Source organism: Spermophilus citellus, assembly GCF_964194105.1.
Source record: "Spermophilus citellus genome assembly, contig: SCAFFOLD_204, whole genome shotgun sequence".
Classification (NCBI taxonomy): Eukaryota; Metazoa; Chordata; class Mammalia; order Rodentia; family Sciuridae; genus Spermophilus; species Spermophilus citellus.
This window is the reverse complement of record NW_027672991.1, coordinates 563,791-583,984: the sequence shown is the minus strand read 5'-3', so window position 1 is coordinate 583,984 and position 20,194 is coordinate 563,791. Positions and strand designations below refer to the sequence as shown.

General features: G+C 40.7%; 1 protein-coding gene across 1 annotated transcript in view; it reads left to right on the top strand.

Moving 5' to 3' along the window:
- Positions 1 to 556: 556 nt before the first annotated feature.
- The window catches only part of LOC308640285 (zinc finger protein 732-like), a gene marked incomplete at both ends in the record, with an annotated part of 162,124 nt that continues 142,486 nt past the window's right edge, over positions 557 to 20,194 (top strand). Inside the window, 2 exons of the mRNA XM_081312242.1 lie at positions 557 to 596; positions 722 to 1,008. Of these exons, the coding sequence (XP_081168368.1) occupies positions 557 to 596; positions 722 to 1,008 (327 nt within the window). The remainder of the gene's footprint in view (positions 597 to 721; positions 1,009 to 20,194) is intronic.

The window sequence follows — 20,194 nt, the reverse complement described above, 5'->3', positions numbered from 1 at the left end:
TGGGGGGAAAAAAAAAAAAAAAAATATATATATATATATATATATATATATATATATATATATATATATAATATATTATAGATAATATTCTAATTATATGTACTTGGTGTGAGAAATATATATATTATATATATATATATATAAATATATATTTTACATATAAAAATATATTTTTTATATAAAATATATTATATAAAATATCCATTTTATATATAGAATATATTATATAAAATACATATTTTATATATAAATATATAATATATTATATATATTTTATAAAAATATGATATATATTTTATAAATACAAAATATATAAAATATAGATTATATATATAATATATAGTAAAATATCCTTCTTTCTTTTTTAAGGTACTGGGGAATAAACCCAATGGGGCTTGACCCCGTCCTCTGAGCTCCATCCCCACCTTTTCATTTTATTTGAAGACAGGGTCTCACTGTTTGCAGGTGCTGACCTGACGTTGGGCTTCTCCAGCCTCAGTCTCCTGGAGAAGCTGTGCTTTGTTTTTGTGTTGAGGTTAAACCCAGGGCCCCCGCCATGCTCGGAAAGCACTCTATGGCTGAAGCCTTCCTCAGCGGCAAGTGTCACCTCTGTCCCAGAGGCTAAGCCAAGGCTTCCCACCTGGATTAGTTCCCAGCACAGCCGGGAAGCTCCTCCTGAAAAGGGCTGGAGCCAAGAATCTCTTACTCTACCCAATTTCAGCCAGTGACTGGAAGACGATAGCTGTCAGTCACGATCCAGAGGCGGGCCTGGAGGCCATCCATCTGGATCGCTGGGGGGAACTGTCCAATCAGTGCGCAGAGGGAGGGGAAGGGCGGGCTTCCGCACTCTGGCGGGCTTTTCTGCCTCACCGACTGGGCTACTCCTGCTCCAGGCCCCGTGTTCTCTGCTCCAGGGACCTGGGTGACTGCGCTGCCCGTGTTCCCGGGGATCTCGGGTGCCCGGAGGTTCCTCCAGAGGACGCCAGGTCACCAGAGAAGCCAAAAATGGTGAGTTCGCTGAAGGTACGTGGTCAGCACCTGCCTTGGGGCCCGGTGGGCGGGTGAGCTGCTGAGTGGCGCGTGGAGTCGCCGCTGTGGGGTGGCCCTGGGCCCTGTCCCCTGGTTCCCTGGGTTTGGAAGAGAGGCTCAGGTCCCAGGTGTCCCCTTTGCTTCCTACCTGTGGCCCGCACTCACTTTTCCCAACGTGTAGGAAGCAGGGCCACAAATGCACCTTCCTTCTCCCAGTGGAGCTCCACCCAGTGGAGGTCCTCCAAATTGCAGGCGCCTCCTGCCTTCTAAAAGGCCACCTTCCCTCCACCTCGCAGCTCAGCCAGACATTCCTTCTTCCCACTCGTTTCAAAAAGACACTGTCTGCTAATTGTCATTATCGCTTAGTGAAATATTGGAAAGAATCAATCAATCTTCCTTCCCCCCTCCCTCCCCCCTCCCTTCCTCCCTTCCCCTTGTGTTGGAGTCTGGGCTGGCCTCCAATTTGTGATCCTCCTGCTTCAGCCTCCCCTGTATCTGGGATTACAGGCTTGTGCCAATGTCCCTGGCAAGAACAACACTTTTGAAAGCACTTGTTTTCTATTTGTGAATATTATCCTGAGGGGAAAGAATGATCACTTAACACTTCCTTGTGTTTGGTCAGAATAACTGCTTTAAAGGGAATAAGGGGGTTGTTTATAGATCCCAGGGATATGGAATTCTGGGCTACATTAATAGAGTATAAGTGCTCCTTTTTCTGATTTTCCATGATGTAGAGTCACACCAGTCCTGTAGTTAGGTAAGCACACTGGGTAATAATAATGTAGGGACAAAGGAGGCATGGCACTGAAGATAGCTGGAAACAGTTTTATCTGGCTGCAGCCAGACTCAGAGGGCAATGCTTTTGCTGTAATCAATCCATTCATCCCCTGAACCCTGAGTTCAGGTGGTTTCAGAATTTTATACTCAGCATGTAAGGGGAGGGGTTCAGAAGTTCACATTGTAATACCAGGATACCCAAATAACTCTCAGACCACACAGTCTCATTCCAGTTAAGCCTTTATTGCTGGCCAGTGGCAGACACTCTGCTCTCGAAAGAATGAGATGGTCAGAGTGGTGCCCCTGCCTTCAGTTGGCTCCATATTTAAGCACAAAAGCCACAAAAGGGAAGTTTGGGGGTCCAGGCAATGTAAGCAAGCCTGAATGTTGTGGTCAGTTAGTCTCCAGTTGGCCCCATAGATCACTCTGTGTTCTTGGGGAATTTTCATGAACAAAAGAATCCAAACGGCCCCAGTCATGAGCTTTTTGAGTGTCATGGCTGAGTTCACAAAGTGGAGTCACCATAGTCAAGTTGTCGCATCACACACATAAAAGCAGGTTTTTCTTTCTCTGTTCTGGCCAAGTTAACCCTTCAAGGACAGCACCTGAGGAGGGGAGAGCTTCTTCTCCCCTTTCTTTCCTCCCCCACCAGCTGTTCCCATGGAGCCCAGTTGGTGACTTCTCTGTGAAACCCTGCTCAAGGCCGGAGGCCTTTTTTGCACATTTCTACAAACTACTATACTGGATACAAGTGTGTAGAAAACTAGTAAGGGGGAGTCCAGCACCTGGAGTGCTGATTTCTTCCAGACTAGCAGCCCAGTAAAAAAGGGCAACACAAAAATAGGAAGTTTATCTACACTGAACTTTTTTGTGGACACTCTTTTGTTGACAGTCCTAAAATTAGCCATGGTGAAGATTTCTGGAGAATCCTAGTTAATTTTTTTTTTTTTTTGTGAAAAGAGGGGATGCCACCACAATAATGTCTGATTCCTTGACTGTCCTTCATCCCCAGCTCTTTTCAGTATGATTTTCAGAAAGGATCTGGTTATGGTGCCCAGCCTGGCCTGAAAGTTGTGATCCTCCTGCCTCAGTTTCCCAATCTGTTGGGATTAAAGGCATCGACAACCCCAGCTACAGAACATAGTTCATTTTAACCCAAATATTAATTATTATACTAAGGAACATGGATTCAAGTTACCCTGAATGATGTGTGTGTCCCTTTCTGGAAGATATTACATCACTTCCCTCTCTCTTTCTTTCTTTCTAATTTTCTTTCTTTTTTTTAATTTTTTTTTAATATACCAGGGATTAAACCCAGGAGCACTTAAACACTGAGCCACATTCCCAGCCCTTTTATATTGTATTTTCAGACATGATGTCACTAAGTTCCTGATGGTCTCACTAAATTGCTGAGTCTGGCTTTAAATTTAGCAATCCTCTTATCTTTGCCTCTCAAGCTGCTGGGATTACAGTTGTGTGCCACTGTGCCTGGCCTCCATGAACTTTTATAAAAGAAACTGTGTATCACTGCATTAACCAATTGCATTGGTAGGAACATCACATTGGTGGGGTACAGAAAAAAAATAAAGAAAATTTCTTCTGTATGTCTGTTATTGCATTGTGAGCGTTGGTAGATTTTGGAGACGTCTGGTAAGGCTAGTGATATATTCTGAGAAGTTTTGAGATTGTGGTCTGATACAGAAATTAAGATGATTGGCTATTCAAGGGCTTAAGATAGCCCAAGATAATGTTTGCTCTCCATACAGAACCCTGCCTTTCCACACTCATGGTGGTCTAGTTAGCCAAAGTCAAGTACTCTGAAGGTTCTTTGTAGATGCAACTGTATAGAGAACTTGAGTTCACAGCTGTAAAAATCTTGTGCTTTTTCTTTGATCTTCCTTAGGTGTAGATACCATGTCAGATTTCTTGGGCAGAGGTTCCCTTTGGACACCTCCCAAAGTCCCATGTCCTCAGCCACTGTCCTCTCCTGGAGCTGCCACAGAGTGCCCACAACTGCCCTGTGCCTTGCAGGGTGAACAGAATTTCAGGCCCTGGGTCAGGTCCCCCTAGAGGGCAGCCTGATGTGTGGGGGGCAGGCTCTCAGGGAAGCTGCTGGGGGCCCTGGGCTAAGGAATCTCTGGAAAAGGCCTCATCTAAACAGCTACTTCCTTGGGACCTTGTTTTCCCCAAGCTCTGTTCCCATTATTTGGAGACAGGTGGACAGTCGGCCTGTGGATGCTGGTGCTGAGGGGCAAGGTGAGCAGTGACTCCTGCCCTTTTAGTCTCTCATGGTGTGAAGGAGCAAAACCTCTCCTGGAGCATAAGGACCACCCACCCCAGTACAGAGCTGTGCAAACCTGAAAAGCCTCATAGACTGGAGTCATGGTCCAGGTGCCTGGGAGGGTGATCCTGGATGCTTTCCATGAGCAAGACCAGGAGGAAGCATGTCCCAGCTGTCAGGGACCTTCCCTGCCCCTTGAGCCTGACACATCTGTGCTCCCTCAGCACCAAAGCTTTCTGTGTATCACTTTGAAATGATATGCTCCCTTATCTGAGGCCCTGGTTTATTTATTCAGAGCCAAATGGGATGGACTATTATTAAAGAAGTAAGAGAGAGTTGGGTTAAAATCCACCTTTTTTTTTTTTGTTAAAAATCCCAGCTTACAGCCAGATACAGTGGTGCACACCTGTGATCCTTCCTGCTCCAGAGGCTGAGACAGGAGTGTTGCAAATTTGAGGACAGCCTTAGCAACTTAGCGAGGCCTTATGCAACCTGGTGAGTCTGCGTCTCAAAATAAAATATAAAAATGACTGGGGATGTGGCTCAGTAGTAATATCTCTGGGTTTAATCTCGAGGGCATCAAACAAAAAAGAAAAATAGAAAAAGAAAACATGTAATTGCCTAATTTACCACTTGACATATGGTTTCCTTAGAGGAATGCAGTGATGTCAAATCCTGTGGCCCACATATATTAGGGGACATAATTGAGGTAGAGGAGGAAGCCTAAATTCATTAAGGTTGATTGAGAAGTTACCCAACAGAAAAGATTTTTAGAAGCCTTGATTTCTTTCTCTTGTTATCATAGAAAAACCTGTCCTGTGTTTTGTGCTTTAAAATTACCTAGTCTCCTGCTTTTCCTCCAGTAATGTATCGGAACATTCAAATTAACAACAAAACACTCCCCTTGCCTTGTGAGTGTCAATATTATCTGACAGCACTTCCATAACTTTTTAAAATATTTTTAGTTGTTAATGAATTTCCCATTTATTCATATATGGTGCTGAGTATCAAACCCCGGGCTTCATATATGCTAGGCAAGCACTCTACCACTAGTCTACAACTCCAACCCTTCTTGCATTATTTGCAGGAAATTTTTGCACATTTCTCATGACCTCTAGGTCAACCCATTGTAATACATTACTATCATAAGTCAGTTTCTCTAATCTTATTTGTACATTTTTTTCACTAAAATTTCCTTATTAGAGTTCTTTCTGAATATGTGTAATGGATTTTCTGTGAAATTATCTGCCATGGAATGAATGTCAAGATGGACAAAGATTGCTCTTCTGAGAGATGGTGTAAGTTGTAGTTGAATAAGAGGATTCATAAAATAATACATCTGTGGATATTTACAATTTGGTTGGTTAATTTTTTCAGTATGTTTTTATTGTGTACAGAGGGTTCCATGTTATAGATGGGGTTTCCTCATATCAGTGAATTGCTTTAAAAATTAAGATATGCATGACTCTAGTTTGTATTGCCAATCATATTATATATGCTTTTGCTTGTATAAATATTAAGCCTCTTTTGTCTATGACTTTTGTATTTTATCTTGGTTGGCTTCTCATTCTGCCCATGTACTTAGAAATTGACGTTTTCTATATGTAAATGTAATGGGATTGATGGCAGTGATACTCGAATGCTGAACTACACCCCAAGCTCCTTTTCATTCATATTTTGGAGAGAGGTTCTCACTAAGTTATTGAGGATGTCTTGAATTTGCAATTCTTCTGCCTCGGACTTCCTAATAGCTGAGATTACATGCATTGCCATCATTTGTATATTGATTAGTTTGTTCTTTTTTATAGGATAAAGACATTAATAAATAATAAAGACATTATTTTAAATGTAGCTTTTTTAGAAATATTGCAATTCTCTTTTATGAAATTTTGTAATTATTATTATAATAAAAACTACAAAATAAATCTTACTGCCTCCAAAATTTTAAATATACAGTTCAGTAACATTAATTCAAATTGTTATGCAATATATCTTTAAAAAGTTTGCATCTCAAAAACAACAACAACAACAACAAAAACAACAATGCCTAGGAAGCAAGGGCTGATTTCTGTCTCCCCATCACAAAACCATTCTCTTTTGTTCAGAAAACTGCTTGTTTAGTTTAGAGATGTCATGTTTTAGAACTCTGCAGTATTCTTTCTGTGACATTTCAGTTAACCTAGTGTACATATATTTTGTAATATATATAATTAGAATAAATTCCTTGACTTCAAAATTTTATTGTTTCTATATTTCAAATTGGCTCATCCATTCTTTTCAAGGGACATTTGGTTTGCATCCCCCATGATGGCTCTGTTGAATAACATTGTAACAACACTGATTTTAATGTTTTAAATTTGCTATTGATGTGAGGGCTTATTGCCACACTCACTAAGAACTCCGTTTACCTAACTCCATGTCTGCATTTACAATTGAATGCTGTAACTTTTAGTATATTTTTTAGCAGGGAAAAGTCTTATTTGTATTTGGGGGGATATTCATATAATTTAACAGATTTCTCTGCAAAAAAATAAAAACTTTTTAACAATGCGAGTTTAATGAATATTACCTGGAGCCTCTAGTTAACTTCAAGTATTATAAACATCTTTTAATTTTTATCTTTCAATTCTTGAACAACAGCATGCCCAAGAGTGTTCAATCAACTGACACATATTGAGTGATTTTTGAAAATCCCTACCACTTTTGACTTCAAATATTTATTCCATGTTGGTTAAAAAATAGCTATCACTTAAATATTTATTAACCCTTTTTAATATATAAAATTGGTCTATCCAGCATAATATCCCATTTGTGATTAAGAACAGGGATTATATAAGTCTGAAAATATTTTGAAACTATAGTAAAGTCTTATGCTTTGCAATTACCATTTTGCTTCACTGTATTTCCCTTTTCAGTAAGTGGGGATTGATGTCTTTTAGTATGACAGTGATTCTTGGTTTACATTCAACTCTCTCAATGTTTTCTTTGTGTGTTTGGAAAGTAGGATGTTTGTTGTGAATGTATTTACTCTTAATTCAGAACCTAGGGATAGGTTCCTTTTCTCTAATTTTGCCTCTTTCAAAGGTTATTTTTAAATTTAAAACGTCTTCTGTGTCCTATTACTGTCTTAAACTATGTTTTGTGTACAATAATTTAGACAGCTCAGATTGTGTTCGGTCACCTTTGTATGTGTCCTTCTTATAACATCTTGCTTTCCGTGTATGTGTGTGTTTTTAGATTTAGAGTATCCTGCGGACTACCAACAGTTGTAATTTTTAGAGTTAATTCAGATAGCCAAGGTTTGTTTTGATCAGAATTTTGTAATCTTGCATTTGGCAACAAAAAAATCTAAAAACTGAATTATCTCCTTCACATACTTTGTATGAGTTTCAACTTGACTTCACTTTATTAAAAAAACGAATATATTTATCTGTCCTTTCAAAATTATATTATTGTTACAGATATATATGCCTATTTACAGTTTTGTTTTTATGCTTTTGTCTTTCAAATTCTATTGCAAAATTACATATTTTGCGACCCATCATTACAATACAATAGAATTGTTTGTGCCAAGACATGTTTAAAATTTCATATGACTTGCGTTGCTGGGCACACTTACATTTTAGTATGAAGGATTAACTTCCATACTTGTAGAGAACAGCTAGTGTTGATGAGTAGTGTGTGCATTTTTATATCTTTAAAGACATCATTTTCCTTCTCTTTTGAAATATATTAGCTGTGAATATAATGTCTTGGTTGATAATTTTATTCTTTCATTTTTTGAAAATAGCCCTGAATTTTTTTCTGTGTTGTGAAGTTTCAACTAAGGATTTCACAATTATATAGTTACACATTTCTAGGTGATCCATCTTTTTCTCTTGGATGCTCTCAATATTCTGAGTTTAAAAACTTAGTTTAATACCTGCTTTGAGTCTTTACAACTTGGTGAAAATTGAGTTGCTTGGATGTTTTATTTTTCCTATTTTCTGGGATGTGTTTATTAGTACTAGAAAGAAAACTTAAGGATTATTTCCCACTTTTCATTTTTTTTCATTTTACTTTGGCTGGCCTTGAAATTTTGATCCTTCTGGCTCAACCTCCTATGTTGCTGTGTCCTCCTTGACACTTTCAGACATTTTCTAAAGAAATACTTTCAACACACATTTTCTGCTTATTACTATTAACAGTTCTTGACTAATTTTTATTCTGTTTTTGTGTGTTGGTTTAGTTCAGTAAACTTCATTTAAATGATAATTTACTATTCCTTTGGATTAATTCATAACATTTCTTACAGTTGACTTAGCTGTGTTTTTTTTTTCTGGTGGTAAGCAGGAACCCCTTTTTTGAACAGTCCCCAAATATTTGCATGTTTCATATTTTTTAATGAAGCAGAACAAAGTTGGTAAATTTTTAAAATATATTGTGAAGGAGGAAAGGCTATGTGTAACACAATGTATTTTCCTCTACTGTATTATTCTTCACAGTAATGTACACATCTTGGATACTGTGAACAGTAAGATGATTTGAAAATTTCTCAATGTATTTTTCTGTGTAGATTTTTCTTTGATTCATATATATTTCTGCCATATCAATGGACTTGGATTTAATAATCCACTCCCCTGCTGATGTTCCTTAATTGCTGTAGTTTCCTATGTTTGCAAAATACAGTAAGTAAACATGATTGTTTTTTATTTAATTTTTATTTATTTCAGCCATGACTTCTCATCATCCTCGAGAAATTTTACCAGAGCAAGGAATAAAAGAGAGGGAGAGAAGATGTGGAAAGTATGACCTTGACTATTTACAACTAAGAAAACAATGGGAAAATATAGGTGAGAGTAAAGTTCAAAAATCATATTATAATGGACAAAACCAATTAGTCGTCTGTATTTGCAATAAAAATTTTATAGCCAAAATATACCATAAACAATTAATATCTGAAAAATTATATAATGTATTTCTATTAGTATTAAGGATATATATATATATATATATATATATATATATATATATATATATATATATATATATATTTCTTAAACATATATATGTTTAAGAAAATATTCACAGCCAATTTTGATGACTATATTTCCTCTGAAAGGAAATGTGGAAAATTTGAGAAGATATCTGGTCCATGCATAAGTTTTTAACTTAGCCAATTATAAATTTAGCCAATTATAAATGTAGCACTGAGTTAAACTTCCCATCAAACATTTGCACAGAGACAATATTTAAGACAAATTTCTAAAAGTGATTGTTTTGAGAGTTTCCTTACAAAATGTCCATTTTTTTTCTGTAACAATACAAATAGATGATATTAAGAATTGTAGACAGGTTTCTACTTCCCCACTATTGCTCAATGACAATTCTGATACAGATTTCTGGAAAGTGCACTATATAGATAATGCTATAAGTAACACCATTAGCCATGTCTCTACCCTGAGTAATTATCAGGATATTTACATTGATTATAAAAATTATGAATATAGAGAAACTCCTAGTAATTTTGTAAAAACAATTTAAAGATGAAAAATGTGGAAAAGTCTTGATTCAGTGCTCCAAAACTAATATTCATCCAAATATTTCTAGTCAAGACAAAACTTGCAAGTGTAAGGTATGTGAAAGGGCTCTTAACCACAGTGCAGAGCTTGCTCAATACAAGAGAATTTATAGAGAATGAGAGCCCTATACTTTTAAATAAAATATCAAAGCATCGGCTTGCTCAACATCTTCTAAACACAGTAGATACTATGACAGTGATAAACCCTATAAATTTAAAGAATGTAGAAAAACTTTTAGTGAAATGTTACAACTTGTTAAGCATCAGAGGATGTATACTGAATAAAAGATCTGTAAATGTAAAAAGTGTGGCAAAGCTTTAAAATTTTTTCAACTCTTACTCAACACCAAAAATTTATTCTGCAGAGAAGACCTACAAAAGTGAAGAATGCAACACACTGAGAAACATTACTCAACATCACAGTGTTCATACAGGAGATATGTCATGCAAATGCAAAGAATGTGACAAAACTTCTAATAAAAGCTCCAATCTTATTTGTCACCAGTGGACACACACTGAAGAGATGCCCCACATATGTAAACAACTTTGCAAAACTTTTAGTCAAAAACCAAGCCTTAAAAATCACCAGAGAAATAATACTGGAGAGAAGCCCTACAAATGTAAAGTGTGTGGCAAAAGTTTTAATACAAAGTCGAAATTTGATCGCCACAACAGAATTCATACTGGAGAGAAGCCCTACAAATGTAACGTGTGTGGCAAGAGTTTTAATCAAAAATCAACACTTACACAGCACCAGCGAATCCACACTGGAGAGAAGCCCTACAAATGTAAAGTGTGTGGCAAGAGTTTTAATAAAAAATCATCACTTACTCAGCACCAGCGAATTCACACTGGAGAGAAGCCCTACAGCTGTAAAGAATGTGGCAAAGCTTTTAATAGAATCTCACAGCATAATTGGCACAAAAGTATTCATACTGGAGAGAAGCCCTACAAATGTAAAGTGTGTGGCAAAAGTTTTAATACAAACTCACATCTCTATTGCCACAACAGGATTCATACTGGAGAGAAGCCTTACAAATGTAAATTGTGTGGCAAGAGTTTTAATCACATATCATCACTTACTCATCACCAGCGAATCCACACTGGAGAGAAGCCCTACAAGTGTAAAGAGTGTGGCAAGAGTTTCAGTCAAAAATCATCACTTACTCAGCATCAGAGAATCCACACTGGAGAGAAGCCCTACAACTGTAAAGAATGTGGCAAAAGTTTTCATCACAAAACATCACTTACTCAGCACCAGAGAATCCACACTGGAGAGAAGCCCTACAAATGTAAAGAATGTGGAAAAAGTTTTAATCAAAAAATAGTACTTACTCGGCACCTGAGAATCCACACTGGAGAGAAGCCCTACAACTGTAAAGAATGTGGCAAAAGTTTTCATCACAAAACATCACTTACTCAGCACCAGAGAATCCACACTGGAGAGAAGCCCTACAAATGTAGAGAATGTGGCAAAGCTTTTAATCAAAAATCAATACTTACTCGACACCAGAGAACCCATACTAGAGAGAAGTCCTATAAATGTGAAGAATGGCAAACCTTTTCAAATTGAAGATCATATCTTACAAAACATTATAGATTTTAAAATGAAGAGAAGTTTTACAATAAAAACATTGCATCAGGGTCTTTAAGGATGAATCAACCCTTATTTCACAGTAGTTCAACACTATTTCACACCAGAGATATGATAGCACAGAAAACATAGAAGTGTAAAATAGGTGTCAGAGTCTCCAACAGTTGTTCACACCCTACTCAGCACCTCAGAATTCATACAAGGGAGAAGACGTGTGGGCCAATAAACTTTGCTCTACTTTGATTACATTTTATGTATTATCTAAAATTCACTCTTGCAAGAACAAAAGATCCAAGAAACACAACATAACCTTTGTATCTCTGGCATCACAACCAGCAACAATGTCAGATTTTTTTATTGCTTTACTTATTTACTCACTTCATTTAGTCTATTTATTAATATAGGTGGACACAGCAACAGCTCTAGCTCCTGTTGGAAGGTAACCGTCACATACCTACACACAGCATCCTAAGGGGAGACTGTTGAAACAGGAATTCTGACCCTTCATTTCTCATGAAGACTCACCCAGTGTCAGAACTTTGAATATTTTATTTTGAGGCAGGGTCTTGCTAAGAGGCCAACTGTGGCCTCTGACTTGAGATCCTCCTGAAGCAGCCTCCCAAATTCCTGGCCTTACAGACATGTGCTACCAAACCTTGTCCTTTGCTTATTAAAAAAAGTGCATAGCTGCTGGTTAGCATCCTCCATTGGTATATGTGATATCACACCCCAAACAATAAAAGACCCACACAATTCCAAAACTCAAGTCTGACTCTGGCTGTGTGAGGTTGTGTAATGGGAAGGGACTCCAGGTAGAGACAGGGACAGCAGCTCAGAAAAAGTAGGTTCCTTGGTTTTCATGGCAGAAAAGAAATTCATTTGTCAGGTGCATGGATACACCTATTTAGAAAAGCAGATGCACATTCAGGAAAAAAAGTGAGGAGCCGGGAATTCAGTGAAGTTGGTAGCATGCTTGCCCTGCATGCACAAGGTCCCAGGTTCAATCCCCAGCACCACAAGAAGAAAGAAAGGAAAAAAATGTGAGAAAGCCCTAAAGAGAGAGAGAGCAAATACGTCGTCTGAGGTGTTGCTATTTGGAGAGGGACATTTAAGTTGGGCTGGACTAGAGGTGGGGCCAGATCAGATTTCTGTACATTCTCACCCATTTTTCTAAGCTTGCTCACATCATGCTCGTATTTGGGGGTACAGGAAGCTTGTCTAGGAGAAATGCTGCATTGCAGGGAGTTGCTTTTTTAAATATAAATCTGATCTTTATTTTTAAAAATAGTTTTATAGTTGGACAGTATACCTTTATTTTATATATTTCTGTTTAATGTGGAGCTGAGGATTGAACCCAGTGCCTCACAGGTGCTATGCAGATGCTCTGTCACTGAGCCACAACCCCAGTCCCTTGTGTTTAATTTCAAATATTTTGTGTGCATTCCTGCATTCTGGTGATTTATGAATCTTTTCCTTTGAGGTTCAGAGTAACTTTCTTCTTGGTATCCCAGCTTTGCTGTCCCAACCAGACATGTTCCACAGTTTTTTATGGACCTCAAGTGTTGCTAGAGGAATGATTAAATGATCATTTAGTTATCAAAGCAGATAGGGCAGGGTTTTCAGGACAGAAGTCTTAAGAAAATGCTCATTATTAGTTTTCTATTTTTACTTATGTATTTAGCCATGGACTCATATGGATTTGCAGTGATCCACGAACCAGCAGATTTCAGAAACTTTTCATGTTGACAACTCTTTTCAAATGGTTTCATTCGGATTGAGGCACATTTGACCCAGGGTAAACATTAAGATGCTTTTAAAGTGCTTATGAATTTTCCTGGCTAGAATATTGCAGAGGGTTTTGTCAGTGTTCTCACCACTTTGTTTATCTCATTGGTGTTGAAAACCATCCCAGATGCAAGGAATGCACCCCAGAGGCAAGCTTCTGCAGCTGGCCACCCACAGACCCCCACATTCACTGATCCAATTCTCCGTCCCCTGTTAATTAGGTGTCAGGTGCTGTTGAATTGTTAATTATTGGGTAAACCCCAGTATTTTGCCCCCAAGGAGCCCAAGGTCTAGCTTGTTGGTTACTGGAACCACTGGGTTGGTTATTCATTTTTCCTTGCCTCTCAAGACAAATCTGAGCTCCATCCAGGGACCTCTATCTAGTGGCACTGGTAGCTTAGGAAAATTTTTAATTTTGTTTAAGAAAACTAACAGCAAGAATAATATCCCTCATGGGGGAAGGAGGGGTTCTGGTCCCAAGGTGTCCCCAGCTCTTTCCTTCTTCTCACCCACATAATCTGCTCATCATGGGCCAGACAACTGGATACTGCTCATCTCTGGAATCCTGGGCATGTGCCTTGACCTTCTCAGTCTTACTTCAAGAGAAATGTTCCCATTTCACAAATGCAGCAAAACTGGTCCCCCAAATACCTGGGCTGCTGTTACTGTGAAGCAAAAGTAAAAAATACTGAAGATGGGGACTGGGGCTGGGGGTCAGTCGTAGAGCGCTTGCCTACTACGTGTGAGGCCCTGGGTTCCATCTTCAACACCACAGAAAAATAAATAGATAGAATAGAGGTGTTGGGTCCGACTCCAACTAGAAAAAATATTTTTAAAAATAAATACTTAAAAGGCAATGTATCTAGCAATTAGGGAAATGCAAATTAAAACTGCACTGAGCTTCTCTTTCACTCCAGTCAGAATGGCAATTATCAAGAATACAGTAACAATAAATTGGTGAGGATGTGGGGGACAGGAAATGTTCACACATTGTTACAGAAACTACACGTTGGTGCAACCCCTCTGGAAAGCAGGTTGGAGATTCCTTAAGAAACTCGGACTGGAACCACCATCTGACTCAGTCATCCCACTCCTCAGCATAAAATCACCATACTACAGGGACACAGCCACATCAATGTTTATGATAGCACAACTCACAATAGCTAAGCTATGGAGCCAGCATAAATGCCCATCAACAGATGAGTAGATAAAGGAATTGTGGTATATATACATGGTGGAATATTACTCAGCTTTAAAAAAGAATGACTTCATAACATTGGCCAGTAAATGAATGGATGTGGGGATTATCATTCTAAAGTAAAATAAGGCAATCCCCCCAATCTAAAAGTCACATGTTTTCCCTGATATGTGATATCTACATCACAAGGAACGGGGGGGGGGCACAAAGAGAAGTTCAGTAGATTAGACAAAGGAGAACAACAGGAAGGGAGGGGAGATAAGAACAGGAAAGACATTAGCATGAATCAAACATAATGTTCCTATTTAAATATATGAAAATACCTAAGTGAACCAGTCCATCATGCACACACACACAAATGGGGTACTAAGGAGAATAAGGTATATAGGTATATTGTATGTTTGGATAATTTTATCAAATTGACTCTATGGTCATGTATAACTAAAAAGGATGAATAAAATAGAAAAAGATAAAAAGTACTTAAAAGGACCATGGATCCAACTTGATAGCATCTTAGCCAGATAAGGAAATGTCTTTAGGTACATTCCAGGATTTACTAAACCACTCCCCTATTGGGGAGCTGCCAAAGGTGTTGGAGTCTGTGAGAAGGTGGAGGTTCAGGGCGCTGCATGGAGAAGATAGAACCCCCCATTCATCTGCAGGTGCAGGGGTCCCAGGCGGCCGGTAATCTTGAGCCCTCTATGGTTAACAAAGGCAGAGAGGAGCCGGGTGCATTGAAGTCTATGGAGTTATTTACCAAATTAGGAAAACCTGGAGTTGTCTTTCCTGGACTCCCAGTCAAACGCAAATTGTTTTTCCTTAAAGAGAGAGACCCTTGAGCCCCTCTTAAGGAGAAGTCTTCTCTGTATTATGTGACTTTTTGCACCACTGAATTTGGGGGACAAGACCAGAGCTGTCTTTGGAAACACATTGTCTTTGTTTGCATCAAGACAAGCAGGTAGGGTCTTTTTGTTGTTTCTTCTTTCTTGTCAAGTGCAGAGTATTCAGCTGATACTAAGGATGCACACCTGGGCAGGGTATCTCTGGTTTTAGGAGGAGGCAGGATCCCATTGCCTGGAATCCAGGGGACTGTCAGGAACCAGGGTGGCCTTGATGTGTGCAAGGCTGTTATCCTGTGGCCACGGCAGGTAAAAAAAAATGTGGCACACTCAGGTCATTCCAGAGGCTAGGGAGGCTGAGGCAGAGGGATGGCAAATTCAAAGCCAGCCTCAGCCAAAGGAAGGTGGTAAACAACTCAGTGAGACCCTGTCTCTAAATAAACTTCAAGCTAGGTCTGGGGAAGGGGCTCAGAGGTCGAGGCCTCTGAATTCAACCCCCAGTTCGCCAGAGAGTGCAGGAGCTCAGGTGCAGCTGGGGTTTACCCAGGTCTGCTCTCTGGGGGTTTCTTCTGTGCTGATCGCCTTACTCATTCTCCAGCCTCAAAATGGGCTCCAGATAGATTCAACTCAGCTGGAGGAACATGACCTCTCACTCTGCCAATTGGGTGGTAAACTCCTGCAGGGCGCCTGCCAGGCCCCCAGTGAGCCTCCACCAGCGCTGGCCATGACGCACTGGGCAGTTCCTACTGAGCGAAAGGCCAGTTCTACTTGAAGAATTTTGCACATATAAACAGTGGACAAGTCAGCCTCCCGAAGATGCTTTGGGTGGTCTTATTATAGGAGGAGGTCCAGGTGATGAAACTTTCAAGAAATGACTTCAACTTCCTAACATCAAAACCCAACAGAACTTCCCTGACCCTAACCCAATGCCCAGACCTCAAAAGGAAAAGAAAAAAAGAAAAAAGCTGCACCCAAACCCTGCCATTCTGGCCTCCTCCTTGCCTTGAACAGATATCAGCCCGCTGTCACTCAAAAAGAAGGCTCCCAGGTTGGACTGGGGGGGGGCGGGGAAGAGCGGAGACTGACTGACGCCCTGTCCAATCAGAAGCCAGGTGCTGAGAGCTGTCCAATCATGAGCGCAGCCAGCGAGCATGGGGCGGGCCTCCGCGCGAGGTTTGGGATTTATTTCTTCGAGGTCCGCGGTTCCAGGACTTCTGCAGTTGGACTCCAGGCTTTGCTTCGTGCCCGGGATCCCGGGTGGCCTTGCCATGCAGAGGCTGAAGCTCTCCAGGGCAGGCTTGGCTGCTGGGCACCAGGAGATGGTGAGTGTGCAGTGGCACCTGGTGCCTGGACAGGAAGGCTCAGGAGGGAGGAGAGGCAAGGAGGCTGTCTGGCAGGACAGGCTGTGGTGGGAACCTGAGCTGGCTGACCCTGACTCAGGGCACTCTCTGCGTACACAGGCCTGAGCCCATTGGGGACAGCGCCCCTCAGTCCCCCTGGCCAGCCGAATGGGGAGTGTGACAGTGGCGGAGACCCCTGGCGGCCTCCCCATCCCTTGGGGGCAACCTCAGCCCCTGGTGAGGTCCTATGTGGCAGGTGAGCACTGCTGCCTGGCGTCTTCCTGGGCTGTGGTGATTGACAGGTGGGACCACTGGCAGAATCCAATTTCCAAGCCGCAAGATGGCGCACAACTGTCATCCCAGAGGCTGGGGGAGGGCGGGTTATGCTGGAGGATTGGGAGGTCAAGGCCAACCTCTCCAAGTTGTGGAGGCACTTAGAGACTCAGTGTGTCCCTGCCTCTAAATAAAATGCAAAATATGGAGCTCAGCGGTCGAGGGCCAATGAGTTCAATGCCTGGTACCGAAAAATAGAAATAAAAAAAAAATAATAATAAATCAAATCCCCAAACACCATTTTCCTGCAGGAGAGGAGCTGCAGTGTACACGGACCTGGCTTATTCCTGAGCTAGTTTTGTGGAGTTTGTTTTATTGTTTCTGTTTGTTTGTTTTGTAGGTAACAGAAGGGTGCTTTACCACTCAGCCATGTCCCTGGTCGTTTTTAGTTTTTATTCTGCCCGCTGGTCTAGCTAAGTTGCTGAGATTGGCCTTGTTATGGTTTAATTGATAATGACTTTTCCGTTGCAATTAAGTGCATGATTTTCACTTCCACATGGGTTCATGGGTGGACACTGTTGACGTCGTGATTCCTCAATGACAATTGTATCAGTACAGATTCCCAATGCACATGTTGGGTAATAACTTTTATTTTCTCTTATAATTTTACGTTCTTATAATTCAAAAGTTTCTTGGCTAAGTTTACATATATTTAGCTTTGTAGATGAATTTTAGGACTGAATGCTTCCATTAAGAGTAAAGCATGCTGGATTGTTTATTAGTGCATCAGAGTTATACATAATACCACATGCATATGGCACCTGTAAAACTTACCCATGGCATTTTATACCATTTTTTAATCTGAATATCCCATTTTTATTAATGTATTATCCTGTGAACTGATTTGAGTAAGTGCACTCCGGTTGGGGATTATCAAGTGTCTTTAATGGCAAAACAGTTTCCACAAATAGTTAAGAAGCACTTAAACTCCTTAAGTTTATTAGAATTCTATGGTTTCCTAACTTCATTGATACTATTTCATTTTCTCTTTAGTTTACATTTCTAAAGATGTTGGATTCTTTTATTCTCAACATTAAACACATGGGTATCTCCTGTACAAATTGGCAGCTCAAGTCTCCTCCCTGAATTTCTTCTGTGCTGGATTTCAGAGTGTTGGGACCGTGATAATCACCACACTGTGGGCCCTTTTGCTACTCAAGTGGGCTGGGATCTGCAGGGGTCTCAGGGTTTTCTCCTTCCTGAGGTTTTCTTTCTTTTGGGGGGGGGCATGGGGAGCATAGTGGATTGAACACAGAGGTCCTTTCCCACAGAGCTACATCCCTCGTGCTTTTTATCATTTATCTTGAGACAGACACTGAGTCTGGCCTTGAACTTGGGCCTCAGCCTCCGGAGTGGCTGGGATTACAGGTGTGGCCCTCCTTCCTGGGTCCCCCTGAATTTTCTAAATGTAAGGGAAGCAAAGTGTCAGATCCACAACCCCGTCTCCCAGACGAAAGCTATAAACATGTATCCATGAATTCCTCAAATTCCAGTCCCCTGTTCCCATTTCCAGTGACAGTTTTTCCTCCCCACTGTAATAAAATAAGAAGCAAAGGTTTTGTTTTCTGTTTATGAGCATTTCACATGAGAGAAAAGTACACCAAAAACCACTTGACATTTGAAAAAGTGTGTGTGTGTGTGTGTGTGTGTGTGTGTGTGTGTGTTTGTGTGTGTGTGTATTTGTGCATGTGTATTCTACCTTCGTCTGCCAGGCCAGACACCTTGTCAGAATGTCTTTGGGCTGATTGTCCCCCCCTGTGTCCTAGGGCTCTCATGCCCTCTGTGATATTTTCCTGGTCCTGTTTTGGCTCTGCCTGACATGAGGATCCCACACCTGGCTCATCTGAGGTCTCCTGAGCGTCTGGTGCATATCAGCCACCTGTTGACCTATGAGCAGGTGCATTTAGGGGAAGTAGTTTCTCAGGGGTGTAGGTGATGGCCCTGCAGCTGGGAGGAGTCTCCTTAGCCAGAGCCACTTCAGAAGTTCCCTCATCCTGGGTCCTGTGGATCCTGGAACAGTGATGGACATGCAGCCATTTATTAACACACTGGTTCAAGTTCCTCTGGGAATTCATCCAGAGTTGTTGTTGTTGTTCTGTTAGCTTTTAAAAAACTCCATGCTGTTTTCAAAAATGGCTGCACTGAGCTTATATTCTAGCCCTGTGTGAGCGGGTCTTTCTCCATATCCATGTCATTGGAGGACTGGTTCCTTTGACTGTTTGATAGGAGCCTTTCCCACAGCTGCACTCAGACTGAGAAGCTGTCCTACTTGGCTGGAGGCTGAATTCCTGATGCAATTGGTTAGAACCCAGGCTGCCTGTGCTCACTGTAAGAAGGTGGTGTGAGCCTATTCTAGAAAGAAACAGGGAGCTGTGCTTTTGACAGCTTTTGCTTTCCTCCTGGGAGGGGCGATCATAGTCCAGGTAAGTGCTTGTGCACTAATGTGAAGCCCCTCCTTTCTGAGATATGCACATGCACAGTTGCCACTGCTCCCAAAGATTGGTGGGTTAGGATGGAGTCCATGGAAAGGGAAAAATATTGGGACCCTAAGTACTTGGAGATCCTTCTTCCAGAAAGAACTGGTTAGACCTGGAATTATTACTGAGGTAGTGGGGAGAGGGCTCAGGCAGGGCTGCTGGGTGGACTGCATTTGTCCTGTCTACCCTTAGGGACTGAGCTCAACTGTTAGCAACCACAGTTTGGAGGAGCTCAACTGTTAGCAACCACAGTTTGCAGATCATGTTGCAAATCCCTTCTAGGGATAAACTGGGACCCTTGAGCTCACTCCCCTTCTATCATTGTCCCATGGATAAAGCTCATGTACCTCCACAGCCATCGAAAATCACCCCCTTTCTCTCATCCTGATACTTGTGTATATCCAGCTCTTTCTTCTATGAGCACCAGACAAATTGTGTTTCCAGCTACAAGTCATTTAGTGTCCCATGTGCTCCATTTGTGATGCCAATCAGTTTTCCTCTACTCTGGGTGACACTGGATTTTGGTATTTTGTCCCAATTATGTGGCACATTGCTCAAGGCAGGACTAATGCCCACGTGTCCCCCAACTTTGCCTGCCCTTTGGATAGTAGTGATTTTCTGAGTGTTCCAATGCATAGGTCTCTCAGTCCATTATAACTTTATTTAAAAGGGACTCAAAACAGAAGTAGGCATTTATTTGGTGTATCCATGTGTGAAGAGAATCCAGGATCCTCCTATTCTGGTATAATTTTGAAATATAATCCTACTCAATATGTGCTTCTTTGGGATGCTGGAGTGTAATCCAGTACCACGCAAGTCCTGCACCCAAGCCCTACTAGTGTCCTGCGCCTCCAGTTCCCACACCACCCTTCAAGTTGGGGTGCCTTGTTCATTCACATCAAATCCTCTGCTGGAGATGGTTGCATTTATCTAGGACTTTTCATTGCACTTCATAATAAAATTGACATTTACATACATATG